General features: G+C 37.0%; 1 protein-coding gene across 3 annotated transcripts in view; it reads right to left on the bottom strand.

The window, feature by feature from the left end:
- Positions 1 to 22,911, bottom strand: part of PGR (progesterone receptor) — a 103,103-nt gene extending 80,192 nt beyond the window's left edge. For 2 of the 3 annotated variants that reach the window (XM_044258252.1, XM_044258253.1), the window contains exons 1-2: positions 20,578 to 22,910; positions 19,213 to 19,364 (exon numbers count right to left, since the gene is read on the bottom strand). In XM_044258252.1, coding sequence (XP_044114187.1) covers positions 19,213 to 19,364; positions 20,578 to 22,211 — 1,786 coding nt within the window. In that variant the 5' untranslated portion in view covers positions 22,212 to 22,910. Of the gene's footprint in view, positions 1 to 19,212; positions 19,365 to 20,577 lie in introns of all 3 variants that reach the window. The other variant, XM_044258251.1, reaches the window with a different exon arrangement.
- Between the last annotated feature and the right edge of the window lie 3,721 nt (positions 22,912 to 26,632).

Raw genomic sequence — 26,632 nt, 5'->3', positions numbered from 1 at the left:
TGTGGTGTCCTGAAAGCCAAGAGAAAAAAAAGTATTTCCAGGAAGCTGCAGCAATCAATTGTCAAGTGCAAGTAAGATGGGACTGAGAATTGGCCATCAGATTTTTACTATGGGGTATCCTTGACAAGAGAAGTTTTGGTGGAATGAGGGACAGAAACAAAAGACTGGATAGATGTAAGGAAGAATGGAAGAAAACTCATCAGAAAAATGTGGCTGCAAAAGAAGTAGAGAAATAGCAGGCAGTTGAATAAGTAAAACCAACAGGAGTATTTTGGCTTTATTTTAAGATGGGAGAAATAATGGCAAGTTTAAATGCTGATGGGAATGATTCATCAGAGAGGGGGTAAATTATGATTTAAGTAGAGAGGGGGAAAATTGCTGGGGCCTGTCCTTGAGTCAACAGAACACTGGACCTGAAATATAAGGGGAGAGGGCTGGCCTTGAAGAGAAACACAGATCTCTAGTAACAGGAGAAAAAATTGACTATGGGTTAGATGCTACATAAGTATATGTGGTGGTAGAATTCTCAGAAAGTTTTCTCAGAAAATTATGAGTCAAGGTCATCAGTTGAAAGTGAGGGTGGGAGAGTTTGGACGTCTAAAAGGAAGGTGGAAGTTAGTCATCCAGAAACCATGGACAATGAATGGACTATGTGAAGGGCTTATTCCTTAGTGAGTATTCATTTTTCAATCCCATCTGTCTATTATGCAAAGTTTCTTTTCCCCTGAAATTCAATTAGCAAATTTCCTCCCTCCCTGATGTAAATCAGTTTTTATGACAAATAATTAACACAAAGAGACAGTAGATAATGGATAAGATGTAACATAATGGATAAGACAGAAATTTCTCTAGGCTCCAATCTCAGCTCTGCCATTTATTTTCTATTAGTCTATGCAAGTGATTTAACCTTTTTGTGCTTCATGTAATACATAAAGTCAAGGTCCTGGTATGTCATAAATGTCACATAAATGTCACTATTATTAAATATATCCAGAATCTAAGCATCGGGACCCTTTAGAAGACTTTTTTAAGAACTTAGAAAATTTCATTTCCAGTGTTTATGTAGTTTTGAAACTTCTTTTTTTCTATAATGTACCTATAATGCCTTCACAACAAATCAAATAACAACAGAATCACCTGCAGATATCTGTTTTCCAAAGTGCTCTTTACATCACAAAGGATGTCTTGCAAAACTGAATTACTTCATTTTTCTAACAAAAACTTTGCCTTTAGCTTGAAAAGGCAGATAAAGTGTCCCTTCTGCTACATGTAGCATACCACTGTGACACTTATCATAGGAAATATCAACAGTTTGGAACACATGTTCTTTTATAAGAGAAAATATGTAGTTTAAATTTGAAGCTGAATACTGTGCAGTGAGAAAAACACTGTATGGTAAAAAAAGATTTGCTCTGTCATGCGTCATTATGTTACAAAATATAATTAAGATGCTACTGTATTTTAAGGTCCCTGTGTTAAAAATCAACCATAGCAATGACATTTGCAGAGCTTTCTTCATTTTATATTTCAACTTAATTGCTGCAGCCATGCTGAATGTTTAATGTTCATTATCTGTTTTCATTCCAACCTTTTAGGTTCGTAAGCAAAGACTCACAACTTAACAAAAAATAATAAGTTGTGCTGGAAGAGTTTATTTATTTTGTCTTGTAATAGTAAAAAAAATGTTCTTTCTTGGAAATAGTAGGACTTACTTCTAATCTTAAAAAAAAAAATAAGAGTTAGGCATTAAGCTTTTAGTTTCAGATGGAGTACTCAATAAATGACCCTTGGACTACTGGGTTTTCATACAAAAAAAAATTCAGGGATGTCAAAATTTAAGGTTTTTTAAGAAAAAATATTGAAAGCATGGGAACTTGGAGGTATGAATTTTATAATCTTGGAGTGGTAAATTTTCTAATACTGAGATGAAATCTATCATTCAAAACCAAATTTATGCAATTTTACTATATAAACAAATTTTTTTAAGACAAAAAAGTCAAAGGACAAATTGGAAAAGTATTTGTAACACATGTATAAGTCAAAAGAATGTCATTACTAATATGTAAAATATTCTTACAAACCATTAAGAAAAAAAGACAAAGAAAAATAAACAAAAAATATGAAGATAATTCATAAAATACAGTCTATAGAAGTATGAAAAATGTTCAATGCATGATAATTATTACTGATTAAAATAATAATAGTCATTCTAGCAATCAGGTTGATAAAACATGAATAATTTTGAGAACTGGAGGACAATTTGGTCTTATCTACTTAAGGCATTCATTACTTAGCCTAACAATTCCATTTCTAGAAACTACCTTTCAAAAACCTAAGAACAAAAAACAAAAACTGAACTCTAGGGACATTTGGTTAGGTTAACACTTGGTTAAGAGCTTGGCTTCAGCTAGGGTCATGATCCCAAGAGTCCTGGAATCAAGTCCCGCATGGGGCTCCTTGCTCAGAGCAAGCCTGTTTCTCCCTCACCCTGATTATGTTCTTGCTCTCTGTCTCTCTCTGTCCCTCAGACAAATAAATAAAATCTTAAAATAAAAAACAAACCCTAAACTCTAGAAACGTGTAGCAATACCTCTAGGTGGGTATTTATTACATTATTTGTGAAGCTGAGAATAGCCCAAATGTCTGTGAATAAGATATTAATAAATTATGATATATCCCAACAATGAGATACTCTGTGACATTTGAAAAAAGCTGTTTATATTAAAGATGTCAAAATGTATCTAAAATATAGGATTTTGTGAAAAAAGCAAGCTATAATGTCATTTGGATTAAAATAACTTCATCCATTTGATATTACTATGTATAGAAAAGTAGCTGAAAAAATACACACCAAACTGCTCACTGACAGGATACAATATGATGATACGCTTTATTCTTCAAACAAGAATTTCCTCAGGAGGCTGCTATTACACATCAACCTAGTGCCTGATTTCCCTCCACACTAGCTCTGCATAGTCTGAGCTAGCCTCTGCTCCCTAGTGAGGTCTAGTGGCCGGTTTTGACCTTTGAGTATCCTAGGAAGTTAAAAGGGACCAGTTTTTGACATTCAAGTACCCTAGGAAGTTAAAAGGGACCAACAAAGAATGACATTTTCAGAGGAATAATTAAGGACAAAGCTTGAGGTTATCCGGCATCATGAATTAAGGAATCCAGACTGATTAGATAAAGCCAGGAACGGACAGAGGTTAACAATTCCTCATTCACAATTTTAATATACAAAAAGACGTGCTAACAAAAGTTTTGTTGTAGTTATTTGTCAATGAGACTTCACTTGAACTGACTTCATTTGGCAGCAGAACCAGGCCCAAACTCACATTTTATAGGCTGTGTTCAGACATTTTGCTGTATAAATATTAATGTTTCATTATAAAGTTTTATTCAAGATCATCTTTTTAAAAATGTCTATATAATTCTGAATTCTGAAACACATCTGGCCCAAAAGATTTTAGCTTAGAAATTTTGGACATGTTTTAAGAAACAAATTTATAGACTGTATTGAACATGGTGCCCACTGGGGTTTTGCAATGTAGCATCCCTGAAAATTACAATAAATATTTATGAAACAATTTTTATTATTTATTCTTCCTGAACTTTTACTACTATATTGGGTTCTGCAGAAGGTTATAAAAGACAAATAAGCTATAATGCCTAAATTCATAGAATTTTAGATTCCATCAGGGAGGTAAGAAAACCCCATAAGTATAACACAGGTAATAAAAACTAAATGTGGTTTGGATCTTGAGGGTTAAAAAAAAATCATATTAATTAGAGAGACAAAAACAATGAATGTTTTTATGGGGAAGATAACATGTTAGATGGACTACTGAGAATGCATGATTTTTAAAGCAAGAATTGTAATAGCAGCTGTTATAAACAAAAAGGGTCCAAAATCCTTGTAATTATATAGAACAGTTTTGTGTTCTTTTCTGCAGTGATTGCTTTCATGGCATTTTCAAAGGAATTTACTCCAGTCCATACTCACCACTTGTTTATTCAATCTCATAAATCACTTTGTCACAGAAGAGAAAATAACATTGAAAGTATTTTTTTTTCTGAAGAAATGATTACTATTGAGTACTATGCTACAAAAAATTAAGATTCCTTAAGATTTTATATAAAGTATATAACACCAAAGGCTGTAGCAGCAGTTGAGAACCAAAAGCCCAAGTTATTTACATTACAAAATCAGTATGAAAATTTACTTCTTTACCTTGTAGAAGTTAAAAAGGAAAACACAATAGGCTGACAAATTATGTGAAATAAGCACTATGTCATTTATTATATGAGGGCCATCCAACAATAAGAATGATATTGTGTTTACCCTTTTCAAATTAGGTAGATATGGAAGATCAATAGGATATCTTTCTAACATTCTAAATGAGGATAAATTTTAAAATCCAGGGAATTAAATAGTTAGAGTCACTGTCTTAAGTATCAATTATTTCAATCAGTCCTTTAAAGAAGTGATTGTTAAAAGAGTCCACGGAGTTATTTTGTTTTGCTGACAAAGATAGAGTTCTATAACTCAGATGTAATTTTGGAAAATAACATTCATATTCTGTTCAAATGTTAAACAACTGGATTGGAAATCTTGACCAAGTGTTCATCCTACCTTTGTACAGATATCAAAAAGGTATCAGCATTTAAAACCAAAGAACTGTTTAGGATTTACTCAAGTACCTGAATAAACACTTGTTTGAGACCTAACAGTTTCCTGTTATGATGAAGTAATACTTAAAAGAAAATGTTGGCAGAGAATCCTTTGTTCAAATAAAATTTTAAGTGGAAGATAAAAACAAATAAACATACAAAAGCAGAACTGTTCTGATTTGAAAAAGGAATGGGACTGAGTTGAGGAGTACAATTTGAAAACCAATCTCCTGGAAGATACCATGTTTTTGTCTGAAGAACTATAAAATAATTAACATTTATTCAAATATGAAACATTCTGGAGAGAGAGTACCAAGGAACACAAAACACAGAAGTTGCAGTCATATGCCCTGGGTTTGAAACTTGACCCTTATAGTTTGTAGTGACCTACTCATCTGTGAAATACAGATAATAAGAGTACGTCTATCTCAGAAGACTCTTAGAAGGATTAAATGACTTAATATAGTAAAGCACTTAGAACAGTGCCTGGGTCATGGTCAAGAGTAGTTAAGTGTTTTTAAATGAATAAGCCTCTTACACAACATCAGGATATGTTAGTGGAACAAACTGCAATTATTCCAGAGTAGTCTAGATGAATACTATGATGTGTCATCCATGGTTCTGCCATAACTAGAGTTGAAGTATTCTCATGTTTACTAACTACACAACAGTTTTTCTGTTTCGTTTTCTCTTCTTCCTGATTTTGGATATGTCAAATATGGGGATTATGTACCTATTCATCTTTCTAGTTCTAGCACAAGCAATTTTTAAATGTAGTAAGTTAATTAATTAATTAAGTTAATGATTTAAATCACTTTGGCAGCATGAAGGAAGCTAATCATGTAGTTCACTTAGAGCTGGATAAAAATAATTATATTCTGGGAAAAGGAACAAGGCATGTATTCAAGGAGGCAAACACAAAAAAAAAACTTACTCAAGTTATGGTATGACAGTGATGCATTAATAAAAGCATTTTCATATTGCAAGCTGGTACAGCCACTTTGGAAAACAGTATGGAGGTTCCTCAAGATGTTAAAAATAGAGCCACCCTATGACTCAGCAATTGCACTACTAGGTGCAGAAAAAACCCCATACACAAATGTAGTGATCTGAAGGGGCAACTGCACACCAATGTTTAGAGCAGCAATGTCCACAATAGCCAATCTATGGAAAGAGCCCAGATATTTATCAACAGATGAATGGATAAAGAAAATATGGTGCACGCATGTATGTGTGTGTGTGTGTGTATGTATGTATGTATGTATATATAGAGAGAGCGCATGCGCACACACGTGCGAACAATGGAATATTACTCAGCCATCAAAAGGATGAAATTGTACCATTTACATCAATATGAGTGGCACTGGAAGGTATTATGCTGAGTGAAATAAGTCAGTGAAAGAAAGACAATTATCATATGGTTTCACTCATATGTAGAATATAAGAAATAGGGCAGAAGATCATAGGGAAAGAGAAGGAAAACTGAAAGGGAAGAAGTCAGTGAGGAAGACAAACCATGAGAGGCTCTTAACTACAGAAAACAAACAGGGTTGCTAGAGGGAGGTTGGTGGGGAGGATGGGGTAATTGGCTGATGGGCATTAAGGAGGGCACGTGCTGTGATGAGTACTGGGTGTTATATGCAACTAATGATTAACTGAATTCTACATCTGAAACTAATGATATACTATATGTTGGCTAATTGAAATAAATAAATAAGGGAATTCTCATACTATGAAATATTACTCAATAAAGAATAATCCAGGACTATAAATAAACATACAGAGCTTCAAGTCATTGTTGCATGAAAAAAATGATGAAGGATTATTGCATATAGGATAAATTTTATATATGAACATATAAAAAACATTATATACACGTACATACACATTAAAAACTAAGATAGAGGTAGAGAGGAATGCTAGGGAACAGATTATTGATCAAAGAGGACTTAAGTATTAATTGGTAATGTTTTTCCTTTTTAAAGGAGAATGTATTATTGTGTTATTTGAGTAATTAAAGTATAATAACTCAAAGACAGAAGCACAGAAGCGCAGAAGCACTAGCTGTTAGTTTTAGCATGTATGTCTTGATTCCAATGTCTTCCCTTTCAGATTCTTGCAGTAATATTAAGATGGAGGTTCTGAAGAGGCATTAAGAATTTGACAACCCTAAGTAAGCAAATATTAAGCAGATGATCCCCAATGCAATTTTTCTACTACTTCCTTTTTGGTAAAATGGAGACTTTAGTGGGTTATAATGCAAAATTGTGCTTAAAACAAGCTTACCACTCATGCTAAATATTAAACCGAGAGAACTGTAGCATAAAGATAAATTATCTGAGTATTTATTAATAAGGACATTTATTATTATTTATAAATTTCAGTCCAGTGAATTAGTTCATGTTTATTTTTAGGATAACAGAAAAACTACCACAAGGTAGACGCTACTGGAGAGAAATTAAATTAAATAAGATTATTGACAAATTATCTTCTCAAGACCCCAAATTATAATCAAAGAAATTGTGGTGGGAGAGATTATTTGATAGTTCTGTGGACTACAAAATACGGAGAAAATATTATAGAGCTCTAAAGACAAAGAAAACAATTCATGAATTGGTCCATGAAAATTTGAATGTATAATTAGAGCAGGATTCAAAACAAGGAAAGTTCTTTGGTAAAAAGGAACATTATATAATGGTAAAGGAGTTGATTCTCCAAGAAGTCATAACAGTTGTTAAAGTGTAAGATCTAAAAACAGAGCATTAAAATATTGTGAAGCAAAAGCTGATAGAACTGCAAAGAAAAACAGATGAATCCACTATTTTAGTTGGACACTTCAACATCTCTCTATCAGAAATGGATAGATCCACCAGGCACAGAAAAATCAATGAGGACACAGCTGAACTCAACAACATCATTCAACTGGATATCTATAAACTACATTCAATAGCAGCAGATTACACATTTGCAGACCCACATGGAACATTCACCAAGATAAACCACATTCTAGATCATAAAACACACTTTAAAAAATTTGAAGAATAGAAATTATACAATGTCTGCTCTTAGACCACATGAAATTGAACTTTAAACAGAAAGACAACTGGAGGGCACCTGGCTGGCTCAGTGGGTTAAGCCTCTGCCTTTGGCTCAGGTCATGATCTCAGGATCCCAGGATCGAGGCCCATATCGGGCTCTCTGCTCAGCAGAGAGCCTGCCTCCCCCGCTCTCTCTGCCTGCCTCTCTGCCTACTTGTGATCTCTCTCTCTCTGTGTCAAATAATTAAAATCTCAAAAAAAAAAAAAGGAAGACAACTAGAAAATAAAACATGTAGAGATGGAGATTTTACAACATAATTTTAAGTAACACATGAGTCAAAGAAAAAAACCTTGAAAAATTAAAAAAATTGAACTAAATAAAATGAGAATACAAATTAGCAAAGTCTGTGGTATATAGTTATGTGTAAGCAGTGCTTACAGGGAAATTTATGGCACTTATAAATATAGCATTAACTGTATATTTTAAAAAGAAGATCTAAAATTTATAATCATCAAAGCTTTCACCTTAGCAAATGAGAAAAAGAAGAGCAAATTAAGGTACTGAAAGTACAGAAAAATAACAAAAAATAGGTCAGAAATCGATGGCATTGAAAGCAGGAAGTCAATAAAGAAAAAAAAAGCTGGTTCTTTGAAAAGATCAATGAAATCAATATAAGCCTCCAGCCAGGCTAATTAAGAAGAGAGAGAATACAAATTACTAACATCAAAAAAGAAAGAGAGATATCACTGCAGACCCTATAGACATTAAAAAGATAATAAAAGAATACTATGAACAACTCTATGCCCACAAATCTGATTACTGAAATGAAATGGACCAATGCCTTGAGATAAACAATCCACCAAAACTCACACAAGAAGACAGAGATGTAGTGAAAAGAAAGGCCCCAATGTTTATAGCAGCAATGGCCACAATCGCCAAACTGGAAAGAACCAAGAAGCCCTTCAACGGACGAATGGATAAGGAAGGTGTGGTCCATATACACTATGGAGTATTATGCCTCCATCAGAAAGGATGAATACCCAACTTTTGTAGCAACATGAATGGGACTGGAAGAGATTATGCTGCAATAAGTCAAGCAGAGAGAGTCAATTATCATATGGTTTCACTTATTTGTGGAGATAACAAATAGCATGGAGGACATGGGGAGTTAGAGAGGAGAAGGGAGTTGGGGGAAATAGGAAGGGGAGGTGAACCATGAGAGACTATGGACTCTGAAAAACAATCTGAGGGGTTTAAAGTGGCGGGGGGGGTGGGACTTTGGGGTACCAGGTGGTGGGTATTATAGAGGGCATGGATTGCATGGAGAACTGGGTGTGGTGAAAAAATAATGAATACTGTTATGCTGAAAATAAATTAAAAAAATAAATTAAAAAAAGAAGACATAAACAATCTGAATAGGCCTATATCTGTTAATGAAATTGAATCAACAATTAATAACTTTCCAACACAGAAAGCACCATGGCCAGATGAGTTCACTGGTGAATTCTGCCAATCATTTATGGAAGAAATTATACCAGTTCACCACAATCTTTAAATAGAAACAGATCGAATGCTTCCTAATTCATTCTATGAGGCCAGCATTATCCTCATATAAAACCAAAGACAGTACCAGAAAACTACATACTGATATTTCTCATGAACATAGATGCAAAAATCCTCAACAAAATCTTGCAAATCAAATCCAAAAAATTTGAAAAGAAGTGTACAACATGATCAATTGAGATTTATCTTAGGCTCATAAGATTGGTTCAATGTTTGAAAATTAATGTGTTGTATCACATCGACAAGCTAAAAAAGCAACATCACATGATCATATCAGTAGTTGCAGAAAAAGCATTTGACAAAATCCAGTACTCACTCATTAACTAGAAACAGAAGTGAACTTACTCGACTTGACAAAAATAATCTACAAAAAACCTAAAAGTGATGTCATACCCAATGGTGAGAAACTAGAAGCTTTTCCATTAGACCAGGAACAAGACAAGAGTATCTCCCTTTACCATTCATTTTCAACACTGTTGTGGAAGTCCTACTAATGCAATAGAACAAAAAGAAGAAGTAAAAGGTATTCTCATTGGGAAGGAAGAAATAAAACTATCTTTGTAGGTAACATGATCTATGTAGAAAACCCAAACAAAACAACTCCTGGAGCTAATAAGCAACTATAGCAAAGCTGCAGGATATGAGGCTAATATATAAATGTCAGTAATTTTCTTATATATTAAAAATGAACAAGTGGATTTTGTCAAATGCTTTTTCTGCATCAATTGAGAGGACCATGTGGTTCTTCTCTCTTCTCTTATTAATTTGTTGTATCACATTGATTGATTTGCGAATGTTGAACCATCCCTGGAGCCCAGAGATGAATCCCACCTGATCATGGTGGATAATCTTTTTAATGTGCTGTTGGATCCTGTTGGCTAGGATCTTGTTGAGAATCTTAGCATCCATATTCATCAGTGATATTGGTCTGAAATTCTCCTTTTTGGTAGGGTCTTTGCCTGGTTTGGGGATCAGGGTAATGCTGGCTTCATAGAAAGAATCAGGAAGTTTTCCTTCTGCTTCAATTTTTTGAAACAGCTTCAGGAGAAGAGGTGTTATTTCCTCTTTGAAAGTTTGGTAGAATTCCCCAGGGAATCCATCAGGTCCTGGGCTCTTGTTTTTTGGGAGGTTTTTGATCACTGCTTCAATCTCGTTTCTAGATACCGGTCTATTCAGGTTGTCGATTTCTTCCTGGTTCAATTTTGGTAGTTTATAGTTTTCCAGGAATGCATCCATTAAAGAGTCAATTATCATATGGTTTCACTTATTTGTGGAGCATAACAAATATCATGGAGGACAAGGGGTGTTAGAGAGGAGAAGGGAGTTGGGGTAAATTGGAAGGGGAGGTGAATCATGAGAGACTATGGACTCTGAAAAACAATCTGAGGGGTTTGAAGTGGCGGGGGGTGGGAGGTCGGGGTACCAGGTGGTGGGTATTATAGAGGGCACAGATTGCATGGAGCACTGGGTGTGGTGAAAAAATAATGAATACTGTTTTTCTGAAAATAAATCAATTTAATAAAAAAAATGAACAAGTGGCATTTGAAATTTAAAACACTATCATTTATATTAGCACTCCAAAATTGAAGTACTTAAGTATAAATATAACCAGATATGTACAATAGGAGGAAAATCACAAAATTGTAATTAATGAGAGGTGCCTGGGTGGCTCAGTTGGTTAAGCAACCACCTTTGGCTCAGGTTATGATCTCAGAGTCCTGGGAATGAGTCCCACTTCAGATTCCCTGCTCTGCAGAGAACCTGCTTTTCCCTCTCCTCCTGTGTGCCCCTCCCCCTGCTTGTGCTCTCTCTCTCTGTGTCAAATAAATAAATAAAATCTTAAAAAAAAACTCTGATTAATGAAATAAAATAACTAAATAAATGGAGCAATATTCCATGCTTGTGGATGGGAAGGAAGATTCAATATTGCCAAGACACGAGTTTTTCCCAATATGATCTACAGATTCAATACAATCCCAATTAAAACCCCAGAAAATTATTTCCTGGTTATTGACAAACAATTTAAAATTCATATGTAGACATAAAAGACCCAGAATATTCAACACAATATTGAAGTTGGAGGACTGATATACCTGACTCCAAGACTTACTATAAATCTATAGCAATCAAAACAATGCAATCTTGATGAAAAAACAGACAAATAGATCAATGTAACAGAATAGAAAGCCCTAGAAATAGACTCATGTAAATATAGTCAAAGTAGCAAAGCAAATACAACGGAGCAAAAACTATCTCTTCAACAAATAGTCTTGAAACAACTGGACATCCACATGCAACAAAGTGAATCTAAACCCAGACAGGGGTGCCTGGGTGGCTCAGTCCGTTAAAGCCTCTGCCTTCGTCTCAGGTCATGATCTCAGGGTCCTGGGATCAAGCCCCATATCGGGCTCTCTGCTTAGCAGGGAGTCTGCTTCCTCCTCTCTCTCGGCCTGCCTCTCTGCTTACTTGTGATGTCTGTCTGTTAAATAAATAAATAAAATCTTAAAAAAAAAAAAAAAAGATAAACCCAGACTTTACACTCTTCATAAACATTAACTCAAAATGGATCACAGACTTAAATATAAGATACAAAATTATAGGGGCGCCTGGGTGGCACAGTGGGTTGGGCCACTGCCTTCGGCTCAGGTCATGATCTCGGGGTCCTGGGATCAAGTCCCGCATCGGGCTCTCTGCTCAGCGGGGAGCCTGCTTCCTCCTCTCTCTCTCTGCCTGCCTCTCTGCCTACTTGTGATCTCTCTCTGTCAAATAAATAAATAAAATCTTTAAAAAAAAAAAAGATACAAAATTATAAAGGTCCTAAAAGATAACATAGGAGCAAATCTAGATTACCTTGAGTTCGTTAATGACTCTTTAGATACAACATTAAAGTCATGATTCATGAAAGAACTGAGAAACTGCATTTCATTTAAAGTAAAATTTTTTGCTATGCAAAAGACATTGTCTAAAAAGACACAGAGTGGGAGGAAATATTTGCAAAAGACATATCTAATAAATAAATATATAAAGAATATATAAGAAAACAACCAGATTAAAAAACAGATAAAGGACCTTAATGGGCTTCTCACCAAAGATACATGGATGGCAAATAAGTACATGGAAATATGCTTCACATCATATGTCATCAGGGAAATGCAAATTAAAACAATGAGATGTTACTATACACCTATTAGAATGGTCAAAAACCAGAACACAGACAATACCCAATGATAGCAAAGACACAGAGTGCCAAGAATTTTCATTCATTGTTGGTGGGAATGCAACATAGCATAGTCACTTTGGAAGACAGTTTGAAGATCTCTTACAAAATTAAACATCTATAAAATGTAGCAATAAAACTCCTTGATATTTACCCAAAGGAAAAAAAAAAAAGTATGTCCCCGTAAAAACCTGCTCGTGGATCATTATAGCAGCTTTCTTCATAATTGTAAAAACTTGGAAGCAACTAAAATATATTTCAGCAGGTGAATGGATAAACTGTGCTACATACAGACAGTGCTATATTATTCAGAATTCAAAGGAAATGAGATATCAAGCCATGAAAAGAGATAGAGGAAAATTAAATGCATATAACTAGGTGAAACTATATGGCATTCTGGAAAAGGCAAAACTACAGATAGAGTAAATAGATTACTGATTGCCAGGGATTTGGGGGCAGAGAAGAATGAATAAATGGAACATAGGATTTTTAGGGTAGTGAAACTACTCTGTATGATACCATAACTATGGATACATTTTATTGTATATTTATTCAAACCCATAGAATGTATAATACCAAGAGCAAACCTTAATGAGAACTATGGATTTGGGGTGATTATTTAGTGTTCATAACTGAAGTACATTCATCAACTGTAACAAAATTGTACCACCCTAATGGAGGATGTTAATAATAGGGAAGGCTACGTCTGGGCAAGAAGTATATGGGAAAACTCTATACATCCCTCTTGATTTTGCTGTAAATCTAAAATTGTTCTTAAAATAATATAATATTTAAATGAATTTGAATGTTCATTTTTTCTCTTCTGGAAGGCATAGCAGGGAGAATATGCTACCAAATCAGTTTATTTTTAGTCTCTGACACCAACTCTATTCAACTGTTGAAAGAAATATTTTATGCATAAAATATTTCATTTCTATCCAGTTTCTTCTGTAGTCTACTTATGATGGTGTCTTTCTAAATCTAAAAGGTATTTCCTATCATCCCCAGCTTCTGATAAAGGGGCCATTTTTCTAGTTTTCCAGGCATTGTTTAAACTATTCACTTAGCACATCTATAACTCATTGTTTAAATGCAATCGATAGAGTGTTTCTTGCCTACACTACATTATAAACTCCACTAGGGCTGCAGTTCCATTTTACTAATTTTTCAACTAGTACCAAGCATAAGGCTTAGCATACAGAAAGCTTTCAATAAATACTTTGGTGTAGATAATGGTCACCAGGGGCTGGGAAATAGGGGAGATAGTGAGAGGTTGCTAAAAGGGTACAAACTTTTAAGATGAATAGGTTTGAAGATATAATATATAACATGGTGACTAGTTGAAAACATTGTATTATATGACTAAAATTTGGTAAGAGAGTAAAATTTAAATATTCTTGCCAAAAAGAAAAAAATGAAAGATAAGTAAGTGAGGCGATGAATGTGTTAATTAACTTGATAGGGGAATCCTTTTACCATATGTAACAAATCCTCATGTTAAATATCTCACAGTTTTATTTGTCAATTATACCTCCACATACCTATAATAAAAATGAAACTAATAATGTAGTATAATCACAAATCCATCAATACTGACTTAGACAAGTGTCTTCTAAATAATGTTCCATTATATTATAATATTTCCCCACCCATATTCCATCAGATTTATTCACTACAAATGGTGTTACAGTAAAAAGCATCCAAAGAATAAGAGCTTGGCATCATCAGTTATGATGATTTAGAAAAAATTTACTGAATATCTAGTATATATTCATAGCACCAAGCTAGTTACAGTACATGCACAGAAAAGACAATGAGAAATAATTTTTACTTCTTACTACAAAGTCATGGCTTGCATTTATAGAACTGGTTGTGTCGTTATGACTTCATCTCCTTGAAAGGTATTAAGGCAATTCCTGACCACTTCCTGGTTCATTCCAAGTCTTAGTAAAGTAATACAAAGGGCTAGTCAACCAATTGCTTTTGGCTAATTCATTTTCTTAGATTAAGAGAGGCCATCTCTTCCTACCCTAAACACTCACTTTTGGAGTGGTTTCTGACCTCTCTCCCCTCCCCTCTCCTCTCCTCTCCTCTCCTCACCTATCCTTTTCTTTCCTGCCTCTTCTCTCTTCTCTCATACCAAGAGAAACCCAGTTTTCCTGGGTGACTCATTTACAGGCTTTATGGTCTCTCACTCTCAACTTGTAGGAGAAGTAAAGAAACTGGATCTTGGGGGCGCCTGGGTGGCTCCGTGGGTTAAGCCTCTGCCTTCGGCTCAGGCTCAGGTCATGATCTCAGGGTCCTGGGATTGAGCCCCGCGTTGGGCTCTCTGCTCAGCAGGGAGCCTGTTTCCCTTCCCCTCTCTCTCTCTGCCTACTTGTGATCTCTGTCTGTCAAATAAATAAATAAAATCTTTAAAAAAAAAAAAAAAAAGAAAAGAAACTGGATCTTGGTCCTTGACTATTTTTTCTCATAGCTGTCCTAAAGGTGAAGTTAGTATCATCCATTAATTTATATCACAACTTTTATTCAATCTTCATCTTGCAATTTCCTTTAGGATTCACTTTTACCTCCTAGATGTTTTATCATTTGGCTCACATTTTTTTCTTTCAACACACTACTGTTTTTCTTTGAAATTTAAACAGAATTTCCTCTTAAAAGAAATGTAGTATAATTGAGAGAAATGTTGCACAGGTTCTGGAATCACACTACTTGGGTTTGAATCCTCACTCTACCACTTCCTAACTGTGATTAAGGCAATTTAACGTCTCTGGCTCTTAGTTTCCTTATTGGTAAATTGAAAATACAATGATTATAAAGATTATAAGGATTAAAGAAATTAAAACACCCATAAAACACTTAGTCACTGGTATGTAGAAAGTACTCTAAAATACAATTATCACTTAAAAAGATTATATTTATTTATTTGAGAGAGAGAGAGAGAAAGAGAGATAGGCCAAGCACAAGCAGAAGGAATGGTAGAGAAAGGGAGAAACAGGTTTCCCACTGAGCAGGGACCTAGGCATGGGACTTGATCCCAGGATCCTGAAGGCAGACACTTAATTGAGTCACCCAGACACCCTGCTATGACCATTATTATGCCTGGTAAAAATATTTATATATCAATATTTTTTTTTAAAGATTTTATTTATTTATTTGACAGACAGAAATTACAAGTAGGCAGAGAGACAGGCAGAGAGAGAGGAAGGGAAGCAGGCTCCCTGCCAAGCAGAGAACCTGATGTGGGCCTCCATCACAGGACCCTGGGATCATGACCTGAGCCGAAGGCAGAGGCTTTAACCCACTGAGCCACCCAGGTGCCCCCAAAATATCTATATTTTTGACCATTGACTTTCAACTTCTGAACATATTGGCATCCATGCATAGTTCTACCTTAAACTACCCCTACTTTAGATTTCACACCTATTTCTCTCCAACTCTTAAAGTCCTTCTACTCATCTTTCTTAGTCATGAAAATTCCCAGAAACTTCTATTATCTTAAATCACTGATTTTATCCCAACTCATTCAAACGCTGGCAATTAAACTTCCTAACCTTTAATTTTAATGATTTCCAAATATAATTCTTCAAGTCCTAGTCAAACCTTAATCTTTTCACTCCTCCTTGGACATATACACTTAAAGGCCCTCCTCAATACCCAGAGATCAATAATCTTACTTCTCCTTTAGGAACAAAATGAAATTCATATTTTTCATGAAGTCTTCTCCTATCATTATAGAATATACACATTTCATTAACTTCCCCCTGCCTAAACACACTAATTCACAAACCACACAAATCCTAACTACTTTACAGATTTGCTTACCTATCTGAACATTTCCTGAGAATCTTTATTTTATATGCAAAAAGGCCTTACATATATATTACCTGCTCAGTACTATCAAAAGTTCCTTGACCGAAGTGACACCATTGAAACTGACAATATGCTAGGCATTTGTTTCAAAACTCTGCATGTATTAACTCACTTAATCTTTATAACAACCCTGAGGGGTAGCTATTGTTATCCTCATCTTATTTCTAAGGCAAAGAGAGGTGAAATCAAGGGAAGAATATCTTTGTCACAGATCTAAATATAAGAGGTATAAAATAAGTGCTAAATAGGGACACCTGGGTGGCACAGTTGGTTAAATGGCTGCCTTTAGCTCAGGTCATGATCCCAGAGTCCTGGGATCAAGCTCTGCATTGGAGCCCTTCATCAGTCTCCTGGTTCAGTGAGGAGCCTGCTTCTCCCCTGCCTGCTGCTCCTCCTGTGTGCTTGCTCTCTCTCTCTCTCTCTCTGTGTCAAATAAAATCTTTAAAATTTTTTAAATTAAAAAAAAATGCTGAATGAATGGAATTCCTCACACAGTTTTTGTAATCTTGCTTTAATTTCACAAATGACTTATAAACCTCTACCTTGACTTCCTTTATAAATATTGCCAAGAAGAAAGGAGAAAGGAGCCTACCTTCCATTGCCCATATGAAGGTACTTCATATCTACTACTCAAGACTAAAACAGAATCATGCCAACAGTAGTGGTCTTACAAATGCTTTCCAAGAGTACATTTGGGAAGACATTTTATGTGGTTCTGAATACTATTTTAATACTATAAAAAACATTTGTATTTTAGTTAAGGTGCTCTTGGTTCTATATGCACAGTTTAAAGTAACTTCTGAAAATTAAGCAGTATTCATCAAATATTTATGTGTGCCCACCCTCTCTGATTTATGAACATTGCAATGAAAGAGTATCTAACCTATGGTGATTAAGAATTAGTTACTGACTAGTTGTGTGCTCTTTGGAAATTCAAATTTATGTCTTTGAGACATGCTTACCTATAAAGAGATGGAGCTGGGCTAGAAAAAAAAAAACTGGATTTCAAGCAGGGGATTCTACAGGAATCATCCACTTTTAAAAATTAGAATACCCTAAGGAGGCTGTAAAAATGAAGGGAATCATATTAATGTCAAAAGGAATGTTCAAAAAACCAGACAATAACGTTACATGGAAATAGTAACTCCAATTATGTGCTGGAGAATCTACTCTTCCACACAAAGAATGCCTACTTGTAACTATGACTAAATAATGTCAATAGGAAAGTTAGGGCCATTACCAGTTGTGTCCCATTTTCTCATGTAGTCCCTTTTATATATACAAATATATATTTGTAATATAATACAAAAATACAAATATGTATTTGTAATATATTATATTTGTAATATATTATATTACACACATACATACTATAATATATAATTTATATATTATATAATATATATTAATTATAATATATTATATATAATATATTTGTATGCATATTTTAATATATATGTGCATATTTTATATATATAGTCCTTTGTGGAAAAATCATGTTCTGGATAAATACAAAACAGATATTCTTTAAGAAGAATTAGTTTAAGTAGTTTACAAATATTACTAATAACTGGTTGGGAATCATTTTTACCAAAACGGTATAATAGTTGTAAAGAATCACCTGTTAGGCAGCTATAAGAATAGTGAATTTAGAATGTCTTTTCAGTCATATTCTCTTGGTGTATATTAAATATGCACATCAAACGCCTTTGAAAGTTCCCTTACGGTAAAAATTGCTCATTCCTTCCTTTCCTACTTTTAAATAGAAGGTTCTTGAAATTAAAAAAACAAAAACAAAAACAAAACTCACAAACAGGGAACAAAAAAGCAGGTAATCAGATTTTTGGTTCCTTGTCTAGGTGTGATCTCTGCACTCCAGAGGGAACCCTAAGCTCATTTCAGCTTAGTTCAAGTCCAAAATACATTATGTAAGTAAATTCAAAATCATTAGATAATTATCATTAGATAAATAGGTCATTTCGACCATTTTAAAAATATAAAGGTCTTATAGTAAAATACTTCTTCAGAAATTGTTATTGTGCTCAAATTTTTCATTTGCTTTGAACTGTTTATTCCTATCCCCTTATAAAAATATACCAAACAAAAAGAGAATTTTAAAAATTTGTTTAGAATTACCATTATTTAAATATTACATACATATGAATGTAGAGAAAAGACAAAATTGTGTAGAAAATTTGTAACTGCATCACATATATATATGCACACACATATAAGTACATATACATAATTTCAATGACTTTTACAATTTTTCTTTTGATCAAAATTTTAAATTTAGTACATATTACATATAATAGAAATATAAAAATACAATTACAGTGAAGTTGTTTCTTTAAAGCTAAATAGGTAATGAACAATAGCAGCATTGCCCCAAGATTAGTACAACTTGAGTCTAATATTAAAAGTGCTAGCCAAAGAGTATGCAATTATAATATCTAATCACATTCAATTTTGAGTATTAAATGAAAGCATATTGTTAAGACATAGTCGTATAGGGGCGCCTGTGTGGTTCAGTGGGTTAAAGCCTTTGCCTTCATCTCAGGTCATGATCCCAGGGTCCTTGGATCCAGCCCCTTACCGGACTCTCTGCTCAGCAGGGAGCCTGCTTCCCCCCTCTCTCTGCCTGCCTCTCTGCCTGCCTCTCTGCCTACTTGCGATCTCGGTCTGTCAAATAAATAAATAAAATCTTAAAAAAAAACACATAGTCATATATTTTAAGTTATATAGAAATATCACCATTTCTTAGAAGCAAGGGGTAAATAAAATCTAAAAAATAATAATCTCAGCTTACAGTTAAACCAATAATAAAGGATCAGGAGAAAGGAGCCTACCTTCCATTGCCCTTTTAAAGAAGACCTTACAGCTCCCACAGGTGAGGACACCATAATGACAGCCCGATGCTTCATCCCCACAGATTAAACAAATCTTCTGAGGTAATGACTCGAAGCTGTACTGTGGGCTCTGGCTGGCATCTGAATCCGGCCTTGAAATGCAAAACAAAGTACTCCATTTATTTTTAGGTGCACCACTAGCTACTTAAGTTTTCTTAACCGAATTGACAGAGTGAAAGGGAATTTTCAAATAGAACTGTGTATACGCACCCTTGAAAGACATGCAAATTAAATTTCCTGTACTGTTCCTGGATTCACCACATTTGCAAAATTATTAATCAGTCATCAGCAGCACCAACATAAAAGAATAATATATAATTTTATGTTTAGGAAGGCAAAGGTCCATTGGTTTTGTTTTAAAAAACATTTCTACAAAACTTCTTATATAGAATAATAAATTTACTTTGACAAATGAAATGTTATTTCCTTCCTGTAGCCTGGGTAACTATAAACATGGTTTTGTTTTAAGGTTGAATGACTTAGCAATGCTTTTGTTTTGAGTTTTTAACACAACCCTAAATGATTGTTTACTCACACAAGTTTATGTGTTTGCCGAGTTAAAGAATTGTTCAGGATACTGACACTATTTTGCTCATTCACAGCAATAAGATTCTAAAGCGAACATTCTTAGAAATTCCACTACTCCAGTATGTAAATCAAAATGTTTTTGAAAACCTATGTGAAAAAAGTTGTAGCGAATCCGAAACAATATTGGTGTTTAAATTCATAATGTAAACATATTACACATAACTTTAGCCTTGAGATACGTATGAAAATTGAGCCATTAAATATCCCAACTGGTGAAGTTATGTTTTCAGTTCTGGCTAAGCGACCATGTAACAAGTGCCACCCCTCCCGGAGGATCCGTGCCTTAAAGTCTCTTCTCCAAGAAAGACATTCCCAGTAAATGTCCTAAGAAAATAACCATTTTATATAGCCCCCAACTCGCCGCGCTTTTTCCGCTCCACTGGGCTACCGCTCACCTAGAGTGACGCTGCACATTTTAAATCGGGGCTAGTTTTGTCTCGAAATCTCGCAGATTTGAAAAGTTTAGAAAATATTTTTGAGGAGGCACGCTCCAAAAACGGCGTGTCCCTATGCGCCCCCACTGTGTCCCTAAAATAGTAAGGAGCTGAGAGAAGATAAAGGAAACCAAACTACCCTGTGCCCCGCCCCGACCACGCATCCTCTTGAGGCCATTCGAGTGAGCAGGACCCTGAGGGCCAGGAGCTGATGGCGACGAACTGGCTGGACCGCTATTCGCGAGACGCATAGGGCTCCCCGCGCCCCGCCCGGGGCCCTCACCTCAGGTAGTTGAGATAAGGCTGGTAGACCTGCGGCAAGCCTTCTTTGAGCACGGCGGCCTGGTAACCGAGCTGCGGGAGCCCGTTGAGGCTGAGCTGCGGGTAGAGCGCAGGGGCCACCCCTGCAGCGATAGCCGAAGCCGAGGTGGAGGCACTGTCCCGGGGCAGCAGGCATGCGCCTGCGCTTGGCGCCTTGCAGGGCGGCGGAGCAAACGGGCCCTGCTGTGGCGGCGTGCCCTCGGCTTTATACAAGATGCACTCCAGGGTCGACCCCGACGAGGACACCGAGGAGACAGAGGCACTGGCGGGTGCGGCCGCCGTCACCGCCGTTTCCCCGGGTCTGGAGGATGGAGCTCGGGGAGGTAGCTGCTGCAGAGCCAGCGGCAAATCCGGAAAGACAGCGGGATTAGGACCGCTCACTAGGTACTGCCGCTGAGAGCGCGCCGCTGCCTCGGTGCCTTCCTCTTCCTCCTTGATCTTCAGGGCAGGCGGCTGGAAGTCGCCGTAAAGCGGGAACCCATCATCCTTGGGCTCCGCGTCGGGTGGGTATGCACAGTCGGAGAAGTCGCCGGCAGCTACCTGTGTGGACGAACCCGAGGGCGAGCCCCGCGGCGGGGCAAAGGTGCTGACAGCCGCAGCCCCGCCGTCATAGCTCTCTCCTTCCAGCAGCTGCCGGGTGCGGGCGGCCAGGAAGGCCGAGTTGAGGGGCAGAATGGGCACGTGTATAAAATCCATCATCGTGGTGGCCAGCGGGGAGCCCCCGGGCGCCGCTAGCGCCTCCTGCTCGGTCAGGGAGACCTTAGGCGCCAAGAAGCGGGAATCTTCCTTAGGGATCAGGGTGACTCCTCCTGAGGCCACCCCAGGAGAGGTGGCCGCAGCTCCTCCTGCAGCTGCCGTGCCTCCCACAGGCCGGGATTTGCCTTTCAGAGGTGGACCCACGGAACCCTCGGATTCAAAGCCATCCTCCTCCTCTACGTCCACCACAGCCGGCTGCGGTGCTGGTTTCACTGCGGCCCCCCGCCACGGATGACTCCCAGAGGTCAGAGTCAACAGCTGCCGGGACGGTGACAGTCCCCTGGGCAGCACTTTATGGGCAGTTGCCGTCCCGGAGCTGTCGCCAGCCTTGCTCTCTGGCCGGCTCATGAGCGGGGATAACACCCCCTGGGTTGTGGAGGCAACCCGGGGGTCTTCGGAAAGCTCGGAGCTAAACAGGCACCAAGGGCTAGTGGACTCACAGGCAGGAGGGCTGGCGTGGCTCTGCCCCGGGCCTGAGGGCTCCAGTAGCGTGTCCAAGACACTGTCCAGCAGCCCTCTGTCTTTTTCTGGGGTTCTAGAGTTGCCAGCTCCTGCACCGCTTGCGGCTTCAACTCTGGTATGCGCCGCCTTGACGTCTGACAGCGGCTGCTGATCCTGCGTCTTCCGGTCCGGGTCCTGTCCCTGACTGGGCCGAGGGAAGAGCAGCCCGTCCAAGGAGATGGGTATGGCCGAAACTACAGGCGAGGCGTCCGAGGTCTGACTCTCCTGGAAGGAGCCAGCGTCCCGGCGTCCCGACAGAGCCAATCCGACCCGTGTTGGGGAGGGCGCGCCGTCCGCCAAGTGAAGAGTCTGGGAATCCTTTGCCTTAGGCTCTGTCATGACGACCTGAACTCCCCTTTTCTCCTCCCCTGTCTCGAAGGAGGAGGGTTAGGGGAAGGAGGAGGGGGTATGGGAAATGTGGGAGAAGCGGGAGGAGAAAATTATAATAGAATTTGGCTGTTCTCGGTGGGGCGGGGTAGGGGATCTCCACCTCTCGGGTCGGAATGGGGCGGCGCTGGTCAGCTACTGCCTTTGCCCTCCATCTGGTGGTCAGCGGAAGGGCGGCAGTTTAGTCCCTGAGTCAGGTGGGGAGAGCAGGAGAAGGTTGTCTCTCCTAGCTGGGAGAGTTCTCCGACTTCAGTCCCAGGACCCGAGGCGCAGAATACTCACAATTCCAGCACTCGAGTGGCGGAGGCTTCGAAAGCAATTATATACGCGGCTCTCTCTCCGGATTTTTTCTCCGGCTTCCAAGCGGAGCTTGTCTTGTAGCTCCCAATCCCTGACTGCGCTCCACTTTCCTTCTCATTAAAACCCTGGAACTACTTGGACTTCTCGCTACAGCCCATTCTCAATAATAGTCGGGTTTCCGCCTGCTCCCAATAAATAGCGGGCGACAATCATCCCTGGAGCTCTCACGTTTCTCGGCAGCTCAGAAGGAAACTGTACTTAACATATTTCACTTAAGTGCCGAGTGAAACTAGTTCGCATTGAGAATGTCGCTTACACACCGTATCATCGAATACAAATAATACAAAGCTTAACTCGAGTAATGACAGCTGTAGACTGGCCCCACAGCTTTCTAGTGACACCTCCTCCCTATCTGGATGCCCCGCCCAAAGCCCCTCCCTACACGGATGACGCACCCGATCTGAAATTCTGGAGTTGGTATCCCCACCCGCTAGTCTGAATTCCACCCTGAATGGCAGGTGCTGAGGGACGGAACTTCGTAAACATATTAAGATATTGTACTACGAATTAAGAAGCATGCCCAATCTAACTGGAAAAACGAAGGGATTCTTTTCAGGATTTCAGTTTTGTAAAGATTTTAACATCGAGAAAGATACTTGACTAGGTTATTGAATGAATATATCAAGAATGATCCTAAATAATATAAAAAAGACTTTCTGTTATAACTTCCATGAAAATGAGCGCTTTCAGATTTCTCTAATCCAACCAATCCAGTCTTCAATGTGGCAGAGACATTTGGGAGTGGAAGTTTAGATATTGTGTGTCCTTTGATTTGTCTAAGGAATTTACTCCAACTTTTATTAAATAGAACTTTTAAGGAAAGTTTCCCTTAGCTCCAGCTTATATTCTGTGCTACATCGTAAGTCAATCAATAGAGACGATGAAAAGTACTTTCTCCCTTCAGCACATTTATTCTTAAAAATAATTACCTTTGAGTTTTATTTTTTAAGTAGATGACCTCTTATTTTATAATATATTGTAGAGAGAGGGGGAGAGTATTGAAATATATTTGAGGTTCAGGATCATAAACTAACAGTCTCTGTTGACCCCAAGACCCACGTCCAAAATACACCGCATACTTTTTAATAGTCACTCCTCAATCCTCCCACCCTAAATCTACCAGCAGCTAGCCACAGTCACTTTCCTTCTCTGTGAATTTACCTATTCTGGGCATTTCATATCATATAAATGGACTTATACTGTATTTGGTCTTTTTTTGATGGCTTCTTTCACTTAGCATAGGGTTTTCAAGGTTCAGCCATGTTGTAGCATGTATCAGTACTTCATTCCTTTCTAAATAATATTTCATTGTATGGCCATATTGCATTTTATTTATCCATTTACTGGTTGTTGGACATTTGGGTTGTTTCTACTTTAGGTTATTATGAATAATGCTCTAATGAGCATTCATGTATAAGTTTTCGTACAAACATATATTTTCATTTCTCTTAGACATACCTAGGAGTAGAATTTCTGGGTTATATGGTAACTCTAGGTTTCACCCTCTGAAGAACTGCCAGGCTGTTTTCCAAAGAGACTGCACATTTTATATGCCCACCAGGAGTGTGTGACGGTTCCAGTTTCTCCACATTCTTGGCAACACTTTTTTGTCTTTTTTATTATAGCCTTCATGGTGTGTGTGTAGTGATATCTCATTGTGGTTTTAATATATATTTCCCTGATGGTTAGTGCCATAGAATCCGTAGAATTTGCGTAATCTGGAGAGCACTACCAGGTAGTCTTCTGAGACCTTTACATGTGTTAATTTACTTAATCCTTCAAAAGTCCTATAAAGTAGATACATTATCTCCATTTCATAGTTGAGAAAATTGAGGCATAGAGTAGCCCAAAATTTTGGCATAGAGTAGCCAAAAATTAGACAGTAGCATAGTCAGATTTGAACCCAAGTGACCAAATGTCAGTCTCCTTAGGGGTATGATTTTTAAATTGCTGATGGCTTGTAATTTGGTTTTCAGATTGCTATAGCCACAAAATTGGCACTAGGCTTCATCTCAAATGGCAAACTGTATTTGGTTCAGTTTTGACTGATTATAAAAATTCCCTCAAGCTAACTTGACTAGGTTGTTTCCATAAGATTTAAAATCTTGAGGTAGGAAAATAATGATAAAGATGCCAGTGCTTCCTAAATCATCATTATGTCATGAAATTTAATGCTGGGTGATTAGCATTGTTGGTACAGGAATTCTCAAATATATGAATTTTTGAGTTAAACAAAGTTTACTGGTTAAATTCAGATGTAAGAGGGCTGTCTCCAAATATTCTTGAAGACTATTTTTGGAGAAGAGAATTCAAATTTGGAAGTTTGTTTGTTTATACTTTGGGGGGAAAAGCTTTATTAAAGTATAGTTGTCATGCAATAAGCTGCATGTACTTAAAATGTACATTTTGTGAAGTTTTGACATATTTATGTACTTTTGAAACATTTTCACCACAAACAAAATGACAGAAATACCCTTTTACACCAGAAGTTTCTTCACACCACTTTTTAATCCCTTCCTGCTGCTCTTTCCTATTTTCTCCCATCTCTGTCATTCACCATCTGTCCCCAGGCAACCATTAATTTGCTTTCTGTCACCATACATTAGGTTTTTAAAAAAATTCATATCTGATTTATTAAACAAGTTAAATTATACTACATATATTATTTAGGACTGTCTCCTCTAATTTTTTTTTAACTGATAGCCTTTTCTTTTTAGAACAGTGTAAGATTTATAGCAAAATTAAGGAGATAATTTGGAAAGTTCCTCTATATCCTCTGTATAATTTCTCCTATTAACATCTTACATTAATATGGTATATTTTTTACAACTAACGAACTAATATTGATACATTAATATTAACATACATACATACATAGTTTATTCTGATTTCCTTAGTTTCTGTCTAATGTTCTTTTCTTTCCATTGTTTTATCCAGGATACCACATTACTCTGTTGCCATGTCTCCTTAGGTGCCTCTTGGCTGCTACAGTTTCTCAGACTATCCTTTTTTTTTTTTTTTTAATGATGTGAACAGTCGTAAGGAGTCTGGTAAGCATTATTGCAGGATGTCCTTTTATTAGAACTTTATGTTTTCCTCATGATTACACTAGGCTTATGGGTTTGAGGGGGAAAATCACAACAGTAAATACCACATTGGTTAAATGGTACATATTGTCAACCAGACTTAATATTATTGACATTAATCCTAATCACCCGGCTGAAGCAGTACTTTTCAGGTTTCTCCACTGAGCACTCTTTTTTTTCCCTTCTCTTTCCATTCTGAGCTCTTCAAAGGGAAGTCAGGGAGTAGGGTATTATGCTTTTCCTCCTTTAGGGTGGAATATACACATTATTTATTTGGAATTTTTCTGCATAGAAAAATTTCTTGGCATTTTACTTATATCAGTATGGGCTTATGGGCATTTATTTTATACTTTGGATTATAATTCAATATTGCTTTATTTTGTTGCATAAGTTGCAGCTTTCGGCATCGGGAGTTTGTGTGTGTGTGTGTGTATGCGTGTGTGTGTGTGTGTGTGTGTGTGTTAGTGTTTTCTTATTTTCTACCATTTCAAGATGTTCCAGATTCATCTTGTCTATTTCTTGCCCTAGTCCTAGGATCAGTAATTTATTGGAAAATGATATTATAATTGAAGATCTGGGTGCTAAATGTGTTCTTCATTTTTTATTTCTTAGAACTTTATATAATGCATTGTATACTTTTATTCATCTAGCTTCTTTCATCCAGCATAATTATTTTAAGATTCATCTATATTGCAGTATGTTACATTAATTTATTCTTTTTACTGATGACTAGTAGTCCATTGTGTAGATATATTATAGTTTGTTTATCCATTTACCTGTTGCTGAACATTTGGAGTGTTTTGATATTATAAAACATAATTATGAAAATATTATGAATATGTACAATGAATATGTATAAAATATTACAAAATATGTACAAATGTTGTATGGACATATGTTTACTTTCTCTTGAGTAAATACATAGAA

The sequence above is a fragment of the Neovison vison genome, chromosome 7 (genome assembly GCF_020171115.1).
Source record: "Neovison vison isolate M4711 chromosome 7, ASM_NN_V1, whole genome shotgun sequence".
In the NCBI taxonomy this organism is placed as follows: Eukaryota; Metazoa; Chordata; class Mammalia; order Carnivora; family Mustelidae; genus Neogale; species Neogale vison.
This window is presented reverse-complemented; position numbering and strand designations above follow the sequence as displayed.